This window comes from Diachasma alloeum, unplaced genomic scaffold, assembly GCF_001412515.2.
Source record: "Diachasma alloeum isolate Michigan unplaced genomic scaffold, Dall2.0 Dall_scaffold_00284, whole genome shotgun sequence".
NCBI classification, from domain to species: Eukaryota; Metazoa; Arthropoda; class Insecta; order Hymenoptera; family Braconidae; genus Diachasma; species Diachasma alloeum.
Window position 1 is genome coordinate 898,972 of NW_021680423.1, and position 18,623 is coordinate 917,594.

The 18,623-nt window shown below is 35.5% G+C and overlaps 3 protein-coding genes across 4 annotated transcripts; 1 reads left to right on the forward strand and 2 right to left on the reverse strand.

The window, feature by feature from the left end:
* The first annotated feature begins 568 nt into the window (after nucleotides 1-568).
* LOC107038509 (ras-related protein Rab-30) lies at nucleotides 569-5,978 on the forward strand. 2 transcript variants are annotated; one of them, XR_001460901.1, is made up of 6 exons: nucleotides 569-987; nucleotides 1,086-1,169; nucleotides 1,460-1,643; nucleotides 1,748-1,899; nucleotides 2,700-3,084; nucleotides 3,412-5,978. XR_001460901.1 is itself a non-coding variant. In XM_015257653.1 (5 exons), the coding sequence occupies exons 1-5, from the start codon at nucleotides 901-903 to the stop codon at nucleotides 2,808-2,810; spliced, it is 618 nt and encodes a 205-aa protein (XP_015113139.1). In that variant the 5' UTR covers nucleotides 569-900; the 3' UTR covers nucleotides 2,811-5,978. The 2 variants fall into 2 exon arrangements, 1 of the variants encoding a protein (XP_015113139.1); XM_015257653.1 differs by having other exon boundaries at nucleotides 2,700-5,978.
* LOC107038508 (spermatogenesis-associated protein 6) lies at nucleotides 3,876-11,078 on the reverse strand. The gene is made up of 6 exons (XM_015257652.2): nucleotides 10,777-11,078; nucleotides 9,646-10,005; nucleotides 7,974-8,093; nucleotides 7,212-7,309; nucleotides 6,791-7,141; nucleotides 3,876-6,141 (listed from the first exon to the last, which is right to left on the reverse strand). The coding sequence occupies exons 1-6, from the start codon at nucleotides 10,822-10,824 to the stop codon at nucleotides 6,102-6,104; spliced, it is 1,017 nt and encodes a 338-aa protein (XP_015113138.1). The 5' UTR covers nucleotides 10,825-11,078; the 3' UTR covers nucleotides 3,876-6,101.
* A 181-nt stretch (nucleotides 11,079-11,259) lies between these two features.
* Nucleotides 11,260-13,364, reverse strand: LOC107038510. Its single transcript, XM_015257654.2, has 2 exons — nucleotides 13,123-13,364; nucleotides 11,260-11,634 (listed from the first exon to the last, which is right to left on the reverse strand). Exons 1-2 carry the CDS (start codon nucleotides 13,362-13,364, stop codon nucleotides 11,475-11,477), a joined length of 402 nt encoding a protein of 133 aa, XP_015113140.1. The 3' UTR covers nucleotides 11,260-11,474.
* Between the last annotated feature and the right edge of the window lie 5,259 nt (nucleotides 13,365-18,623).

The following is an 18,623-nucleotide window of genomic DNA, read 5'->3' on the forward strand; positions in this document are numbered from 1 at the left end:
AAAATAAACATAGCAGTGCAAACCAACTGAAAGTAACTATGATGTAATTAAATGAAAAATAAAAATAGGAAAACAAAAAAAACAAAAATTTGAGTATGGATATTATTAACACATTCAGATAGATTAGGTAGTTTAGTAATTTTATAAAATGAGCAATATAAATAATGCCTTCCATCATGAGCATTATTTTGAACTCTTCATTATTATACTTTACGTTTAATTAATTTGATCCTGTAGTTGGCAGTGTGCTGTTAGGTCTGTATGAAATAAAAATAAAATGAAATGAATCACCAACATTAAAAAAAGTCCACTAACGCCCACTACGTGGAGTTTTGGTGAATTAACATTTCATAGGATACATCGTTATTTATCTCCCGCTCAAGTAATGAAAATGTTTCATCTTCCCTCACCGACATTTGACGAGAATAGATTCAAATTCGTGACCAACACCCGCGAAGAGCTTTATAAGCATCGCCGATCGCCCATGTGAATTCCCCTTAACGTTGGAATATCTGTTCGCCCTTTGCTTGTGTTAGTGGCAGTAGTAGCAGTAGTCGTAAAAAAAAACGTCAGTCTGACAGGCAGAATGACCAACGACTCCTTGTCATTATCGCGAAATCATTGTTTAGTAATAACAATCAGTTAATCTCCATCTGTTTCCTCACTCCTTGACTCTTATCATTGTTAACATTGCATTAGTGAACTTCTGTTGATGCAATTCTTTGTCAAAATTTTTCGTTGTACCTAGGAGAAAGGTATTTCACAATTTTTTAACGGAAGGGAAACCTTCATCAAATCGTCAAGGTGAGCGAGCAAGGAAAGTGGGACTTTTTTGTTTGATAAATGGAGCAGTGTTAAAAGGTGGAAATAGAGACAATTAGTGGTACAGATACCAATGCAATGGAGGATTATAAATTTTTGTTCAAAGTCGTTCTTGTCGGCAATGCCGGCGTTGGAAAGACATGTCTCGTTCGTAGATTTACACAGGTAATTTGTGTAAACATTGATGGAAGATAAACAACGAGAAAATTACAATTTTCAAAACATGATGGATATCAATCCTACGTTTTTATTTTTTTTTTCAGGGATTATTTCCTCCGGGACAGGGAGCCACGATAGGAGTAGATTTTATGATAAAAACTGTCGAAGTAGAGAATGAAAAAGTGAAGGTAAATATTATATTTTCAATTGTAAAGTATTTTCTGTCCAGTGGCAAAAAAAGAGCATTTTTTGCTACGAAAAAGGTGGATTCTTCGATGATTATGAGTTTATCCAGAGAATGAATGATTTTAGAAAAAAATGTGAGGAGTCTTCTTTTTAAAACGAAAGAATTTTCCGCAAAAAAGACACGATATTTTCTTCGAAAATCACTCATTCTGGGTATAATTTCGCAGTTGGGCGGAAGTGAGTGAACCAACTGTAACATTTATGTAACGAATTGTCTCTTCCTTTGAATTAGCTCCAAATATGGGACACTGCGGGCCAGGAAAGATTTCGATCGATCACCCAGAGTTACTATAGATCAGCTCATGCATTAATCCTTGTGTACGATATTTCTTGTCAACCGACGTTTGACTGTTTACCTGACTGGTTGAGGGAAATTGAGGAATATGCTAGTAACAAAGTTTTGAGGATATTGGTTGGTAAGTTCCCTAAAATGTCAAGATTTTTATGACAGAAAAATTGTACCTTTTTGGCATTTTATGATGAGCTTTTGATGTTTCAACTTTTTAATTAATTTTTGCAGGAAATAAAATTGATAGAGAGGACAGAGAAATTCCGACCCACGTAGGAGAAGATTTTGCTCAACGTCATGGGATGTATTTCCTTGAAACATCAGCGAAAGAAGCTGAAAACGTTGAGAGATTGTTTATGGAGATTGCTGCGGAATTAATGGAGGTATAACGTATTCCAGCAGTAGTAAAATGTACCAAAACGAGTCAGCTGATTTCAGGATAAACTAACACGAGATCTTTTTTGATGGAAATGGTTTCAACTGACAAAAAAAGTCTCCTTTTGTTAAAAAATTTCTTGATTCTGGACTGAATGCGAAACTGGCAAAAAGATTCAATTCATTTTGTTTTTCTTTGCACTTCCCAGCTATTGCTAAGATCTTAATTTTCAATTTTGTTACCCCCACTTTTAATTACTTGATAAAACGTTTGATAAATTTACCCTTTTCCCTGCTAATTCGTTTACTCTCAGACAGAGTTTATTTGACAAATATCCGTGAATCTAACAGGTCCATCAAAAAATATTAGAAGATGTTTTATGCAGCTACGGAAATGACCTACGAAAAACCTCTCGACTTTTTCTACTGATAGTATATTTTATTACCAGATACCGAATTAACTATGAACATGGATCGAGTTGAATATAAGGTTGAATGAAGTTGAATATAAGGTTTATGGTTTTTTTTGTTCAGAACATTCAACCCATTTGATTTATTCTACTAACAAAAGAGTTACTCAAAAAAAAACTTTATGTTAACTAGTAAATGTCAAAAGACCTGTTTTGATATTTACAGAATCTTCTTCAAAAATTGTCTTTTATTAATGCCTCTTAATATCTCTCGTTAGTGAGATATCTTTCATGCGAAGTAATACAGAAAACCATTCAAATAGAATAAGACCTATTCCATCAATTATGAGCCTCACACGAGTAAACAATTCTTTTATGTTTTTTTTTTTATAAAATAGCAAGCACGAAGCAAGGAATTACCTCGATACGAGACAAATGCAACGTCAATAAACGGAAAAACAACGTCAATTGGGGACAGTGGCACCTGTAGCTGCAGTCGATTTTCCTAAGGACCTCTAATTAAAATGAAAAAAAAGTAAACAAACAATTCGATTAATGGTGCAATGGAAATTTCACAAATGCACCTGGTGGCCTGAAGAGTTTTTGTTCTCACTAAAGACCAAATGGTAATTCATTCATTAGCCACAGCAGTAATAAACGACTCATTTTTGGGGTCCAGATGTGCTGAAGTGTGGCAAATTGCATCACAGAGTTACCTATTCAATTCACAAGGTATTCAATGCCTCATTCCCGTGGGTTTCAACCTCCCGAGGGTGACTGACTGTATGTATTTATATTTATTTATTAATCATCGAGTCAAAAGTATTGACCAAAATCCAATGGAAATCATCGTAGATTAGAAAGAATTTATTTTCCTTATTATTTTTTTGCATTTGAACGAGTCTAGCCTCGTTTGCTTTTTATACAAACGTAGCTACTAGATGTCCAGCATTAATTTCGATACTTTCTTGCATTTTTCCAATTTTACTAGTAGTGTGATACTCAGTGGAATTAACGACAAGAGTTTTCAATGATTTTCCTCAATTTGTATAAAAAGATGAATATGTTTATGGAATTTTGTTATTCATGCTAGTTTACCTTTTGTTCAAGATACTTTCACGTGCCGAAGAAGGTGGACTAAATTTTGTTACGTTTGATGAATGATTTTATCAATGTTTTCAAATTTTTTGGTATCTTGTAATTAATTTTGTATGGAAGTCGTAAAACGTAATGAACCCACTTATCTCATTCTATTCACACAGCATTATCTCGAAGAAGAGTGATTGCAAGCGATAGCAAGAAATCTGTTTCTTATAATTATCGGCAGAAAAAGTGTTGTGATTTTAGAATCCACTAAATTACAATTGAAATATTTTTCCAACCAAGTAAGTTTTTAATTGAGGAAATTTTTCCAGTTCAAATCACTCGCTTGTTGAGATAAGCGTATATTTATCAACAATACGAACACGAGAAGAAGAAATTTATGGACGAAAAGAAATAAACTATTATTATTATTATTATTATTATTATTATTATTATTAACAATATCACAGATATTTGTTACAAGACGTTTTACAACTTCAATGCAGAATTGAGAGGGCTTTTGTATAAGTAATGTTGTAAAATTGAGAATGATTTATTGCGTTCACATTTCTGATTGTAAACATCTGAGAAAATTAATTATTAGCCATTTCATTGGTCGTATTTATAAATTTTACTAGAATAGATTAAAAGTTTTGTACTATTCGAGGAGAAAACAAATTTTAAGGTTAATAATTCTTTTTCTCTTACAAAACTACTGCAATTACCAAATGTTGAGTCTTTGTTAGCCACTTCTAGTCGTCGCAATTTGTTCAAAAAATTCATTTGAAATTTAGTACAGAGAAGAATGTGTATCACAGCTGGTGCTGCTTAATACACTGTACATGTTTATTATTTAAGAGACAAAGTTACTCATTGACATGTTAGTTAATCGATTAGAAAATGGATCATGGGAATTTTTGATAAATTGAATGAACAATATTATTCCGTCGTCAATTCGTAACCTTTCGCTTATTATTTTAGCTTCCGCAGGCCATTCATAAATCATAATATGTCAGCAGGATAAAAATTAATAACAATTATGTCCGACAACAAACCCATCTGCATAAATTATCACAGAACTCATAAACACCTGTCAGTTTTCATCCTATAATTTGTCAAGAGTCTGAGAAAGCTTAAATAATAAACGAAACGTCGCGAATTGACAATGGAATAGTATTTCATACTCATTTTCCCCAAAATCTCTTGATCCACATCTAATTAATTCAAGAGATATTCATGTGCTTCGCATTGTTTACCTATTGTGTGATCCTTGGGAATAGAAAAATAATTTACACATTCTAAAAAAATTCTTTACTGAATTCAGAATATGAGAATATTTTAATTTATAATTGAGTAGATATTATTTATAATGTGTTTGTGAAGGTATGGGTGATAAACTAGATGAGAATAATGGAAATCCGCGGGATAGTCACGTTGGTTCGTAGTCAATAATTAAAGAAAAAAACATTAGGATACATTTGTCAAAGTATTTAATCATGTCACTGTGCTTTTATTACTCGTTTTCACGCATCTCTGACCATTAAAAATCACTCATGAAATTTTAATGATCTCTTGGGGATCAGGACGGTGCTGATGAGGGCTAATTTGTTTAATTTCCCTAATTCGAACACTTTAGATAATTTATAAACATCTATACAACTTATGGCTTCAGATGAAGGAATCAGAATATCTCTCTTATGAGAGAATTTGTGAGCAGGAGAAAAAGTCTCTTAGCATTTTTTTTCTTCCAAAATCATTAGGTATGACACCATTTACAAACCATTTGCATTGAATTTATTTACCTAAAATGAATAAGATAATTCCAGAAATGTAAAGTTCATCCAGTTAGTAGATATTTTTGCAGAATTTTCTACGGAAGAAAAAATGTCTTGACACTTTTTTTCTATACCCATTCCTCCCAATAGAATTCACAGGATAAGAAACTCATCTTCTACAACTTTACTACTGAATTGACGCATACATTTGGTCCTGATCCCTGAAGACTAGAAGTAAATAATAAATCAGTGAAGAAAACTAACACATATCAATTCATCAAATTGTAATTTTCGAAAAAATCGTCGTTTTTTACTGTAAAATCCTAAGAAATTTTTACGAAAAACAAGAGAGGAAAAATTACACAACCACGTGACGCTGATTTTGGTTAAATTGATTTAATTATTTAATAGAAGGTAAAGTTTAATGAGAAGATGAGCAAAATATTCAAAGACTTTAGTAAAGTCATAATAACAATGTTCTAAACGTTATGAATGTACTCATTCACTCATTACACTCTGTTACAAACGATGATTAATTCATTTCTGTAATCATTAGCATACAATAAGGCGCGTGCTACGAACCAGGGAACTCAATTATTATTATTAATTACCATGAACATCAAGAATACATTGTATGCACTAAATACATCACTCAGCAAGGAGGAAAAGGAAAGAGCCAGCCCTCAAATTTTAAATAAACTCCGTGGAAACAAAGCATCGGAAAGAAAAATTGTGGAACAAAATTGTTTTTGGTGAAGGCTGGATATTTTACGTTTAGCATTTTTATGTGAAATAATAATGCAAATATTAACTGAGAAATGGGTATACTTGATTAGTTAACTTAATGAACGGAAAATTGGTGATTGAATTTGGTATAATTTTTTTACCAATAAATTTCATTTTTTGTTTCTTATAATTTCATCGTTTATCATTTACGCCTAGTCATCTGGAACATCTTTGAAGGCTCCTGATCCTTTGGAGTCTGGAAATAAAAATGCTTACAAATATTTGAGAAGTCCGTGTACGAACATATTTAACAGGCAAATCTAGCGAACATCTATGAAAAATTTTATGAATTTTTCGACCATTTTGTGGAAAAATCTCTGCGCGTTTTTCTAATAGAAATTATTTTATTCAATGTATTGTGTTGAAATATTTTCCATAAGAATTCCTGGACATAAATTTTCTGAAGTTTTTCCGCTCCATTTGTCCCATTTTTTGAAAAAATCAAACAAAGAAAATTATAAAAATTAGGCAGAAGAATTTCTGTAGAAAAGGTTTCAATAAAACGAGTTTTATGGAAATATCAAATTCTATTGATTTTTGGATGCAATAGTTTCTGTTGAAAAAAAAATACGCAGAAAAATCCTGGAATTTTTCAGTAGAATTGGCGAAAGACTAGCAGAATTTTCAATAGAAGTCCAACAGAAATTTGATAGAATTTCTTCATACATAAAGGGGAATTTTTTTTTTCGTGACAGAATAATTTCCTCCAATTGTACAAGAATGGAAAAATGTAACTTTGAAAGCAAAAAATAGGCAGAAATTTACCTTTGCAAACATAACAGAAGTCGATTTTTCTCTTTTTTTTAATGGGACAGGGAGAGTGGACCTTTTATTTTTCTACGTACATAGAAGAAGTTGATTTTGACGAGGCATGTTCAGTGCAGTTCGAAACATCACAAACACCGTAAATAGCTTCTTTACGAGTGTCGGAGTCGCACTGGCAGATGTTGTCGTGACTCGATTTCTTTGAAAACAATGTTTTGTACTTCAGACATACAGAGCAGTCATCAAGGTCGTGATATCGATGCTGAAGAGCAGAGGATTCGATGATTCTTCGACATGGACCTGGGCTGAAAGACTTTGGAGACTTGTTCAGCTTTTGATAGCACTGGTTCACGTGGGTTTGGGATTTTTGAGTGGTCGAAGAGACGAGGAAAGAATCGGAGAGACAGTGGTGATGATGGTGATGTTTGCAGCTGTGGAGTTGAATGATTCCTTGAGTATAAATATCTTTCATCAGTGAAGAAGAAGAGAAAAAAAAATCACCGAGTCGATGGAGATTTTGGTCTTCCCTGACTGTGGCACACCTTTCTCTGTCGTAATATACCCACCGGTGGTTTTTTTCGATGCACACAAGGACGCCCCTATTGTAAAATAGTAATTCAGTGGTGAAATGAGCCAAGTTGAAGTCATCATTTTTGTTAATCTGTTGAAGAGCCAGAAGACCGCTATTTAGAAAATATTTCTGGGCTGTGAAAAATCGTTTCTTCATTACCAAGATAATTCGATAGTTGACAGGATGAGTTATATCAACCGGAATGCTTCAATCTTTGAAGACTCCGTGTGATGATCAACGAACCGAGCACTTCTAGAAAAAATGTCGCAAACTTTTTTCCAGCCCAGAAAACTTCTTACAAATCAACCAGTTGTTCATAAGGATAGTGGAGAAATAAGTTCACCACATCGATTAAATTGTCATAGTGCCACGTTTCGCTAAATGCAGGCATTGATTACGTCAAGAGTCTAATGAAGCTAAAATATTTGGCAAAACGTCGCACTATAACAATTTCATCGATGTTGTGAATTTTTTTTCCACTATCCCTATGGTTGATTTATATATAATTTTTTGATTATATATAAGTTGTTTTTGATAACATTCCAAGGCATACTTGGAACACTTCTGCATCATATTCAATTTTCATCGAAATCGAAAAAAAGTCGATTGAAATAGTATGGAACGCCCCATATCTATTGGAGATAAATACCACTATCTTTTTACAAATGTTTTTAATTGATATGTTGTATTACCTTTGAATTGATCAACTTTGGATTTATAACATGTGACCCAGCGAGATCCAATTCGCAAATTCCTACGACTTCTTCGATTACAGTTCTAGTAGAAACTTCAATTTTTGGAGCTATGATACCCTGGTGAAAGAATGAAAGTTAAGGGGAGGCTACTATGAGTTTTTAAAGTCGCGGGTGATTAGAATGAGATTTCTTATACATTGAAGATCGATTATGTATATCTAGAAATGAATAATTAGTACAAAAAAATTAATTGTTTATTGTTCGTTTGTCCCGCAAATGCTTAAAACGTTTAAAATAGTCCAGGGGAATTTTTGAAAAAAATGTGTGCAATAACAATTACAAATTAGATTTTTGAAATTCAACTCCTACATAGCTAATTTTGTTTTTTTTTAAATAAAAATTGCACCATTTATGTAAAATAGCCCGAAAAATGTTTCTGAATGAATCGAGAATATATTTTTAATATTTTAAAGATAATTTTTCTGCCTATTTTACATGAATGGCGCAAATTTTTATATTAAACAAAACGAAATTCGCTGTGTAGGAATCGAATTTCAAAAAACTAATTCGTAATTGTTATTGTACGCATTTTTTCAAAAATTTTGAAAAAAAACCTCTGTAGCATGAAGTTGAAATTAGCAGAATATTCGTCGGTGGAAAATTCAATTTAGGGGATATTCAAGTGTAGAAGAGTCAAGTAATCATATGTGCAAATGTTTTTTGAGTGCGAAAGAGTTTGTACATTAGTTAAAAACATCGTAGACCCCTAGATTCGCCTAAGACAAATCTTCTGCTGTCAAATCTTTCGCTAGTTTCAGCACCATCTCTGTAGCTTAAAATTGGAGGCCCTGGACTATTTTTAACATTTTAAGCGTCTGTGGGGCAAACGAACAATGAACAATTAATTTTTTTGTACTAATTATTCGTTTTTAGACATGTATAATCGACCTTCAATGCATGAAAAATCTCACTCCAATAGCCGGCGACTTAAAACTCATAGTAGTCTCCCCTTAAAACAGAAATCGCTCTGTAGTGAAATTAATATTTTTGTGTTACAATTTTTTCAGCAATGAAATTTTAGTATTAAAGGTGGCAAGACTCGGTTTGCAACTCTATGGACATCCGACAAAACATAAGTCCTACCATTTTTCTCTAGAATTATTAATTTTCAAAATAATTTCACCTCTAGAAGCGATCATTTTTTAAAAATCGTAGCTATATATCCGGAAATTTCTGTAATTCTTTAGACTGATGCGGAAACATGTAAACTCAAAATTTCTGATAATTAAGAATACTTAGATACAGTAGAGTTGATAAAATGAAATGGACATTTGTTTTCTTATACACGTGCTCTTACGATATTTATTTTCAAATTGTGTAGATATTGAAAACTTTACATTCAGTGCATATTGTCTTTTCAATTTCTATACAACTTCTAATCAATTTGGGATGGTAATTAAAGTTTTTGTCAACAAGAGAAAGATAACTCTGTCCATCAATTGAAAGAAAAAAACAAAAATCCATAAAGTGTTTGCGGTTTTGAATAAACATCCTCAATGGAATTTGTAAGAGCGGAATGTTGCAATTTTCCACTATTTTGTTGAATGTTTTTTTCCTTTTGAAGAAAATTTAAAGTTTTACGTTTAGTATTAAATTAAATTCTATTCACCGGAAAATATTTACTGCACTCCATTAAAAGATCTACATCAGCCCCCGCCAGTAGTCCTTTGAAACAAGGGACGGGATATAGGAGATCCACCAGATTAGTCTCGAAAGTAGCGAGAATCACTCCCTTACATCCCACCGATGGCCACTGGATCAATTCAGCATAAATAAATTCGTCTTCCAAACAACATTGAAGATCACTGAGACTGCAAACACCTGGGAATATTTTTTTGAATAGAAATTTGTCATTAAACAGAAGGGGGAATATCGGAGTTGTCTTCCGGGACTGAATGTGGGAGTTGAAGGCGTTTATACGAAGGGCTACTGTTCCATTTGGACAGAGCCACACTCCAGGACACGTTATCTAGAACAAAATCAATGATTAAGTCTATTTTCATCTGATATTCCCATAATCTTTCTCGATTTCTTTTAATCTAATAGAAAGATTATCACAATAAAGAAAATCAAAATTATTTTCCACAAAAATGGAAAAAATTTGTTGTATGAAATTACTACGATGTTTTCATATCGTCATTTACAGAAAAATTACCTCAAAAATCCTCGCATATTCGCTAGGAAATTCTATTCAACTTCTATTGAAAATTCTATTACATTTCCGCCGATTCAATTGAAAAATTCTGCAGCTTCTTCACGTATTTTTACTTAGAAATATTCAATACGGAAAATTCATTTAATAGAACAACTGAATGGATTTTTATCTTTCTGTGCAATTTATTTTATGGAAATATTTTTTATGGAACTTTGGTATTGCCCAATTTTTGTAGGAAAAATATTAGCAGAATAAATTATTTGTTTGTTGTTGTATTGTTTATTAAATATTTAAAAAACACTTGATAAATTGCGAAATTTGTCAACTGAATCTACAGGAAACTCATAGAAATTCAATAGAATTTTCTAGTAAATGCGCTAGGATTTTCTATTTTTTCTTAATCTTACACTCAAAAAATTATTGTTAATCAATTAGACAATTGGTCCTGGAATTTCTAGCAATATTGAGCAAAGAATGTAAAAATTCAAGTGAATTTTAAGTAAATGCAGAGTTGAAATGAATTATTTTCTCCTGCTTAAAATTGCCCTTCGAAATGAATTATTGATTGCTCTAAAAAGTACTCACTGCTTGTAAATCGAAATCTATTTTTACACAGAACCCCCTTGCTGCCATTATTCTCCAGTCTCAAATAGTCACAAATTTTCTCCTTCAGCTTCAACGTCATTTTGTCTCAACAATTATCGAAATCAGTTTCAATCTCTTGGCAACTAATACTTTTCCTCATATTGTGAAGAAATAACATTGAATAATTTACTTTCCAGAGAGACGATGATGAGTCTGTTTATTTTATCAGGGAATTGATTGAAAATTAGAGAATTTTGAGACAAACTTTCTGGTGACAGGTGTAAGCCCTTGAATCGTCTCAAGACGTCGACGGCGTTTCGTTGCTTGGATACAAGACCACAACACGTGGAATCGTCAGGTTAGAAGAAATTTCTAACGGCGGCTTGATATATTTCACTTGTGAATTCGTCAATAATAGAGGAGGGGTTGATAATGCAGATGCATTTTTTCTTTCAACTCAGTTGTAGAATAAAACTCATCGGCTCATGAAATAAAATATTTTATTTTATTTTATTGGTTTTAAAGATTGACAATTTTCGATTAAATGTGTAGGGGAGGGTCGGGCAAAATGAGACGTATTGAGATCTTTTCCAATTGTCAATTGTCAATCTTCTTTTATAGGTGGAGATATTAGTAATTAGAGAAGATCTCGAAATGTCCCATTTTGCCCGACTCTCCCTTAAATATTTTAATTTTTTTTAGAGATAAAAAGGAGTTCCCACGAATTTCTCCCTTGGCAGGCCTTTATCCGTATCTCTAATTCTAATTTCAGTTTTGACAACATCACATTGTTTCAGTGGAAAGTGAAGTCTCGGATCTGTGGATCTGGGGATTAACGGCTGGCTGAACCATCCATAACTGGAGATCGAAACATGAATTAATATTTTTTATTCATTTTATGTAGAGGAAGGCGACGCAAAATAAATGCTTTCTTGTTTTTGAAATATTCATAAATAATGAATAAATTAATCTTTTAAGCCTACATTGGTCACCCTATGACGGAAACCCCGTCGTGCGTCGTTTTTATTTAATTACAATTGAGTGGCTAACCGGAAAAATTCAAAAAAATTTGACTTTGTCAATTGAAGTGTCTTAAAAAAAAGTAGTTTTTAGAACAAGATATTTCCCAAAATTCCTAAAGAAAACAAATCATTTCGAACAGATGAATAATTTTCTCCCATGTTAGATGAAATTGTCCATGACGCGACCTTGCCGGAAACTCGCTCAACGCGCCCGGGCAGTGTAGAGTGAATCGGCAACGCTAAAGCCTAAATAACACGGCGGGGAATCCCCGCTCAGGTGACATAAGTCGCAGGGACGCGTTTGGTGACCAGACTAGGGTTAAACGCCGTCTAGACACCCGTTACAAGGGGATCATACCACAAAAAAAAAATCATGAAAGAACCTAGCAAATTCACTAAAGAAATTCTATTGAATTTCTATTGAACTTTTTATTAGTACTTGGCCGATTCTATTGAAAATCTCTGCAGATAATTTTTGCGTTTAATTTTCAATAGAAATTTTCAATGGAAAATATTGAATGAACCAAATTTAATAGAATTCGATTTTTTAATACANTTTTTCAGTCCTAAGGAGTGCATTTCTCACTTTTTCACTCCTAAGTAGTGCATTTCTCACTTTTATACTGCTCAACGGTAAAAAGACCTACTTCTCATGCTTAACTACCGTCGGTAAAAGAGCCCTTTTTGGGCTTGAGCAATGAAAAAGTATTTTTTGTCATTCCGGCCGTGAGGCAGCGCTTCACGGACGCAGAGCGGAGCGGAGCCTAATCTCTGCCTACGGCCGTCATAACAAAAAATACTGTTCGTCATATGGCCAAAAAAAACTTTTCTAGCTCATATGATTGCAGCCCTCGCCTTCGGCTCGGGCTGCAAACTCATATTCGCCAGAAAAGTTTCTTTCGGCCTAGTGACGAAATATACTAATCTGACGAATGTGATTATAATCCTCGCCTTCGGCTCGAATTATAAAGCCGCATTCGCCAGATGATACTTTTATCGCCTTGTTGACATAATATACTATTTCTTCAACAAAAAATGTGGTTAGGTGGGGCGATGAGTAAGTCCAGAGCACTCATAGAGAGTCGAAATTTGTATTTTCATCACGCCGTGACGAAAAGTGAACTTTTCGGCACGCTCCGCGTGCCTAAAAGTCCAATTTCCGCCACATTGTGATGAAAAATATTGTTCGTAACTCGTGAAAAAATGTTTTTTAGCTCGTGGGATTATATCACGCGCCTTCGGCTCGTGATATAAACCTCCCACTCGCCAAAAAGCACTTTTTTGCACTCGTTACGAAATATACTATTTTAAGGAGATTACTGACTCCATATTCGCCGTAGGTGGTTCATACGTGTAGATGTCCTGCGGCACCCACTCAGTGAACCTCTCGATCAATTTTATGTACTCTGCTGGTGCCTCTTCCGACCCTAGTCCCTCGTATTTCGAATAGAATTTCGGTGTGACTGACTTTTTCTTTGGCAGTGGAATGAATTCTTCAACCAATTTAATATTTCTATTTTGTTTCTTATATTGTTCAGTATAAAATAGCCGTTTTATTGGATCCATTAAAAATTTCGGAGCGAAAATGGTAAAAACAATGGAATAAATAATAAATGAATAATTAAAAATGGGTGAATCAATAAGAGATTCCAAAGATTCTAAAATTGAAAAGGAAAGTATACATTTGTCTCCACAGGAGCGTAAGTGTCTTCTTTTGAGTTTTTGCTTCCCAATAGGAGATTCGTGATCGTTGATTTTGACGATCTTCTAATTTTGCCTGGCAATGAAGATATGGTGGTTTTAGAAAATGTGTGTATGTATGTTCGTATGTGTATGAATTTTTCGGAAAATTTTTATAAATCTACAGAGAAAAAGAACTAGAGTTGAACCTCACAATCTGAAACTTCGTCACATAATTGATATTACTTCAACTCAATCGGTCAACTAGTTTCCGAGAAATTGCAATTTCTCAAAAATCCTTGCCTCCAATCTCAAAAATCCTCAATGTCTCGCAAACTACGTAACTGAATAGAATTTTTTTGCGTCAAAATATTCCTTGTGATAATATCTAACAAATCAAATCTCAATATTGCTGTATAACGACGGACAGATTTTCGTTTTTATGAGAAAATCGGTCTGTGTACGATTATTCCCGAGAAAATTTAGATAGGATGTTGATATTTGGTGAGATTCCCGAGTCGAGGATTTGGTTCTGATTGGACGTACACAGGTCTTTCAAGATCTCTCCAGACCTAGATGGACCTGGTAAGTCCTAATCAGTTCTGCGACGTAATTTTCCAGAGACCTTTCGAATCCTCAGTTCTTTTCGGTCCTGAGAAGTCCTCCTCGATGATACCGAGAACGCATGATTTTACGAGCGGGTGAAGGAGAAAACATGTATGCGGAGGGTTGAAATTTGTAGCCAACAAGGAGACAGGGTTGCAGAATATATTTTAGCCACCCTCATCACCCCGTATGCAGGCGGTGTTTAAATAAAAAATAGTGAACGTTGATTCTGTATTTATTGACCCCCTGATGCCAATGAAACCCTCGGAGGTGACAGAAAAGGGGAAAAAAAATTTTTCATTTTCACGTGGGTCAAGGGTGAAAGTCGATTTTCGCCAAAATTGAATTTTTTCGCCAAGTGAAAGTTGATTCTGTATTTTCTAACAATTCTGATGCCAATGAAACCCCCGAAGGCGCGACAAAAGTCGAAATAAAATTTTTTTTTTCACCCCGAGCCAAAGAGTCAGATTTTCTGTTTTTCCAGAGGGAAAGTCGACTTTCGCCAAAATCGAATTTTTTAGCTGGGTGAGCGTTGATTCCAACTATTTGAGCGACGGGCTATTCAGAACTCTCAAAAGTATGTGAAAAAAGTGAAAACTGAAAAGTTTTTTTTTTTCAAATTTTCAAAGGGTCAGATTTTCCGCTTTTCCCGGGGGAAAGTCGACTTTCGCCAAAATCGAATTTTTTAACCGGGTGAAAATTGATTCCAACTGTTTAAGCGCCGGGCTAGTCAGAACTGTCAAAAGTATGTGGAAAAAGTGAAAACTGAGAAACCGTTTTTTTTGGCCCCAGCCAAAGGGTCAGATTTTCGGGTTTTCCGGGGCAAGTGGATTTTCGCCAAAATCGAATTTTTTAGCCGGGTGAACGTTGATTCCAACTATTTAAGCGACGGGCTATTCAGAACTATCAAAAGTATGTGGAAAAAGTGAAGACTGAAAAAAAAAATTTTTCACCGGGGGCCAAAGTGTCAGATCTTGGACTTTTCCAGGGGGAAAGTCGACTTTCGCCAAAATCGAATTTTTTAGCCGGGTGAACGTTGATTCCAACTATTTAAGCGACGGGCTATTCAGAACTATCAAAAGTATGTGGAAAAAGTGAAAAATGAAAAAAAAAATTTTTCACCGGAGGCCAAAGTGTCGGATCTTGGATTTTTCCGGGGGGAAAGTCGGTCCAAGGGTCACAAGGGTCAAAGTGTCAGATCTTGGATTTTTCGCCAAAATCGAATTTTTTAGCCGGGTGAACGTTGATTCCAACTATTTAAGCGACGGGCTATTCAGAACTATCAAAAGTATGTGGAAAAAGTGAAAAATGAAAAAAAAAATTTTTCACCGGAGGCCAAAGTGTCGGATCTTGGATTTTTCCGGGGGGAAAGTCGGTCCAAGGGTCACAAGGGTCAAAGTGTCAGATCTTGGATTTTTCGCCAAAATCGATTTTTTTAGCCAGGTGAACGTTGATTCCAACTAGGNCCCTGATGCCAATGAAACCCTCGGAGATGACAGAAAAGGGGAAAAATTTTTTTTCATTTTCACGTGGGTCAAGGGTCAAAGTCGATTTTTGCCAAAGTTGAATTTTTTAGCCGGGTGAGCGTTGATTCCAACTATTTGAGCGACGGGCTATTCAGAACTCTCAAAAGGATGTGGAAAAAGTGAAAACTGAAAAAAAAAATTTTTCACCGGAGGCCAAAGTGTCGGATCTTGGATTTTTCCAGGGGGAAAGTCGGTCCAAGGGTCACAAGGGTCAAAGTGTCAGATCTTGGATTTTTCGCCAAAATCGAATTTTTTAGCCGGGTGAACGTTGATTCCAACTATTTAAGCGACGGGCTATTCAGAACTATCAAAAGTATGTGGAAAAAGTGAAAAATGAAAAAAAAAATTTTTCACCGGAGGCCAAAGTGTCGGATCTTGGATTTTTCCGGGGGGAAAGTCGGTCCAAGGGTCACAAGGGTCAAAGTGTCAGATCTTGGATTTTTCGCCAAAATCGAATTTTTTAGCCGGGTGAACGTTGATTCCAACTATTTAAGCGACGGGCTATTTAGAACTATCAAAAGTATGCGGAAAAATTGAGAAATGAACAAAATGTTTTTTTACCGGAGGCCAAAGTGTCGGATCTTGGATTGTTCCGGGAAGAAAGTCGCTCAAGGATCACAAGGGTCACAAGGGTCAAAGTGTCAGATCTTGGATTTTTCGCCAAAATCGAATTTTTTAGCCGGGTGAACGTTGATTCCAACTATTTAAGCGACGGGCTATTTAGAACTATCAAAAGTATGCGGAAAAAGTGAGAAATGAACAAAATGTTTTTTTACCGGAGGCCAAAGTGTCGGATCTTGGATTGTTCCGGGAAGAAAGTCGCTCAAGGATCACAAGGGTCACAAGGGTCAAAGTGTCAGATCTTGGATTTTTCGCCAAAATCGAATTTTTTAGCCGGGTGAACGTTGATTCCAACTATTTAAGCGACGGGCTATTTAGAACTATCCAAAGTATGCGGAAAAATTGAGAAATGAACAAAATGTTTTTTTACCGGAGGCCAAAGTGTCGGATCTTGGATTGTTCCGGGAAGAAAGTCGCTCAAGGATCACAAGGGTCACAAGGGTCAAAGTGTCAGATCTTGGATTTTTCGCCAAAATCGAATTTTTTAGCCGGGTGAACGTTGATTCCAACTATTTAAGCGACGGGCTATTCAGAACTATCAAAAGTATGTGGAAAAAGTGAAAAATGAAAAAAAAAATTTTTCACCGGAGGCCAAAGTGTCGGATCTTGGATTTTTCCGGGGGGAAAGTCGGTCCAAGGGTCACAAGGGTCAAAGTGTCAGATCTTGGATTTTTCGCCAAAATCGAATTTTTTAGCCGGGTGAACGTTGATTCCAACTATTTAAGCGACGGGCTATTCAGAACTATCAAAAGTATGTGGAAAAAGTGAAAAATGAAAAAAAAAATTTTTCACCGGAGGCCAAAGTGTCGGATCTTGGATTTTTCCGGGGGGAAAGTCGGTCCAAGGGTCACAAGGGTCAAAGTGTCAGATCTTGGATTTTTCGCCAAAATCGAATTTTTTAGCCGGGTGAACGTTGATTCCAACTATTTAAGCGACGGGCTATTCAGAACTATCAAAAGTATGTGGAAAAAGTGAAAAATGAAAAAAAAAATTTTTCACCGGAGGCCAAAGTGTCGGATCTTGGATTTTTCCGGGGGGAAAGTCGGTCCAAGGGTCACAAGGGTCAAAGTGTCAGATCTTGGATTTTTCGCCAAAATCGAATTTTTTAGCCGGGTGAACGTTGATTCCAACTATTTAAGCGCCGGGCTAGTCAGAACTGTCAAAAGTATGTGGAAAAAGTGAACACTGAGAAACCGTTTTTTTTTGGCCCCAGCCAAAGTGTCAGATTTTCGGGTTTTCCGGAGCAAGTGGATTTTCCCCAAAATCGAATTTTTTAGCCGGGTGAACGCTGATTCCAACTATTTAAGCGCCGGGCTAGTCAGAACTGTCAAAAGTATGTGGAAAAAGTGAAAACTGAGGAACCGTTTTTTTTTGGCCCCCGCCAAAGGGTCAGATTTTCGGGTTTTCCGGAGCAAGTGGATTTTCCCCGAAATCGAATTTTTTAGCCGGGTGAACGCTGATTCCAACTATTTAAGCGCCGGGCTAGTCAGAACTATCAAAAGTATGTGGAAAAAGTGAAAACTGAGGAACCGTTTTTTTTTGGCCCCCGCCAAAGGGTCAGATTTTCGGGTTTTCCGGGGCAAGTGGATTTTCGCCAAAATCGAATTTTTAAGCCGGGTGAACGGTGATTACAACTATTTAAGTGCCGGGCTAGTCAGAACTGTCAAAAGTATGTGGAAGAAGTGAAAACTGAGAAACCGTTTTTTTTTGGCCCCCGCCAAAGGGTCAGATTTTCGGGTTTTCCGGGGCAAGTGGATTTTCGCCAAAATCGATTTTTTTAGCCGGGTGAACGTTGATTCCAACTATTTAAGCGACGGGCTATTCAGAACTATCAAAAATATGTGGAAAAAGTAAAAAATGAAAAAAATTTTTTTTCACCGGAGGCCAAAGTTTTGGATCGTGGATCTTTCCGCGGAGAATGTCGGTCCGAGGGTCACAAGCGTCACAAGGGTCAACGTGTCAGATGTTGGATTTTTCGCCAAAATCGAATTTTTTAGCCGGGTGAACGTTGATTCCAACTATTTAAGCGCCGGGCTAGTCAGAACTGTCAAAAGTATGTGGAAAAAGTGAAAACTGAGAAACCGTTTTTTTTTGCCCCAGCCAAAGGGTCAGATTTTCGGGTTTTCCGGGGCAAGTGGATTTTCGCCAAAATCGAATTTTTTAGCCGGGTGAACGTTGATTCCAACTATTTAAGCGACGGGCTATTCAGGACTCTCAAAAGTATGTGGAAAAATTGAAAATTAAAAAAAAAAAATTTTACCCAGAGCCAAAGGGCCAGATTTTGGATTTTTTCAGGGCGACAGTCGGTCAAAGGGTCACAAGGGTCACGAAGGCCAAAGTATCAGATCTTGCATTTTTCCAGGGGGAAAGTCGACTTTCGCCAAAATTGAAT

What these genes read in the sequence shown, in the direction of transcription:
- LOC107038509 (XM_015257653.1), top strand. Translation starts at nt 901, where the DNA reads ATGGAGGATTATAAATTTTTGTTCAAAGTCGTTCTTGTCGGCAATGCC. An exon ending in TCGTTCGTAGATTTACACAG is followed by an intron (nt 988 to 1,085) that starts GTAATTTGTGTA and finishes TTTTTTTTTCAG; the next exon opens with GGATTATTTCCTCCGGGACA. An exon ending in TAGAGAATGAAAAAGTGAAG is followed by an intron (nt 1,170 to 1,459) that starts GTAAATATTATA and finishes CCTTTGAATTAG; the next exon opens with CTCCAAATATGGGACACTGC.
- LOC107038508 (XM_015257652.2), bottom strand. Translation starts at nt 10,824, where the DNA reads ATGGCAGCAAGGGGGTTCTGTGTAAAAATAGATTTCGATTTACAAGCA. An exon ending in TAGATTTCGATTTACAAGCA is followed by an intron (nt 10,006 to 10,776) that starts GTGAGTACTTTT and finishes ATTTTGTTCTAG; the next exon opens with ATAACGTGTCCTGGAGTGTG. An exon ending in CCAAAATCTCCATCGACTCG is followed by an intron (nt 7,142 to 7,211) that starts GTGATTTTTTTT and finishes TCAACTCCACAG; the next exon opens with CTGCAAACATCACCATCATC.
- LOC107038510 (XM_015257654.2), bottom strand. Translation starts at nt 13,364, where the DNA reads ATGGATCCAATAAAACGGCTATTTTATACTGAACAATATAAGAAACAA. An exon ending in CCACCTACGGCGAATATGGA is followed by an intron (nt 11,635 to 13,122) that starts GTCAGTAATCTC and finishes TTCGATCTCCAG; the next exon opens with TTATGGATGGTTCAGCCAGC.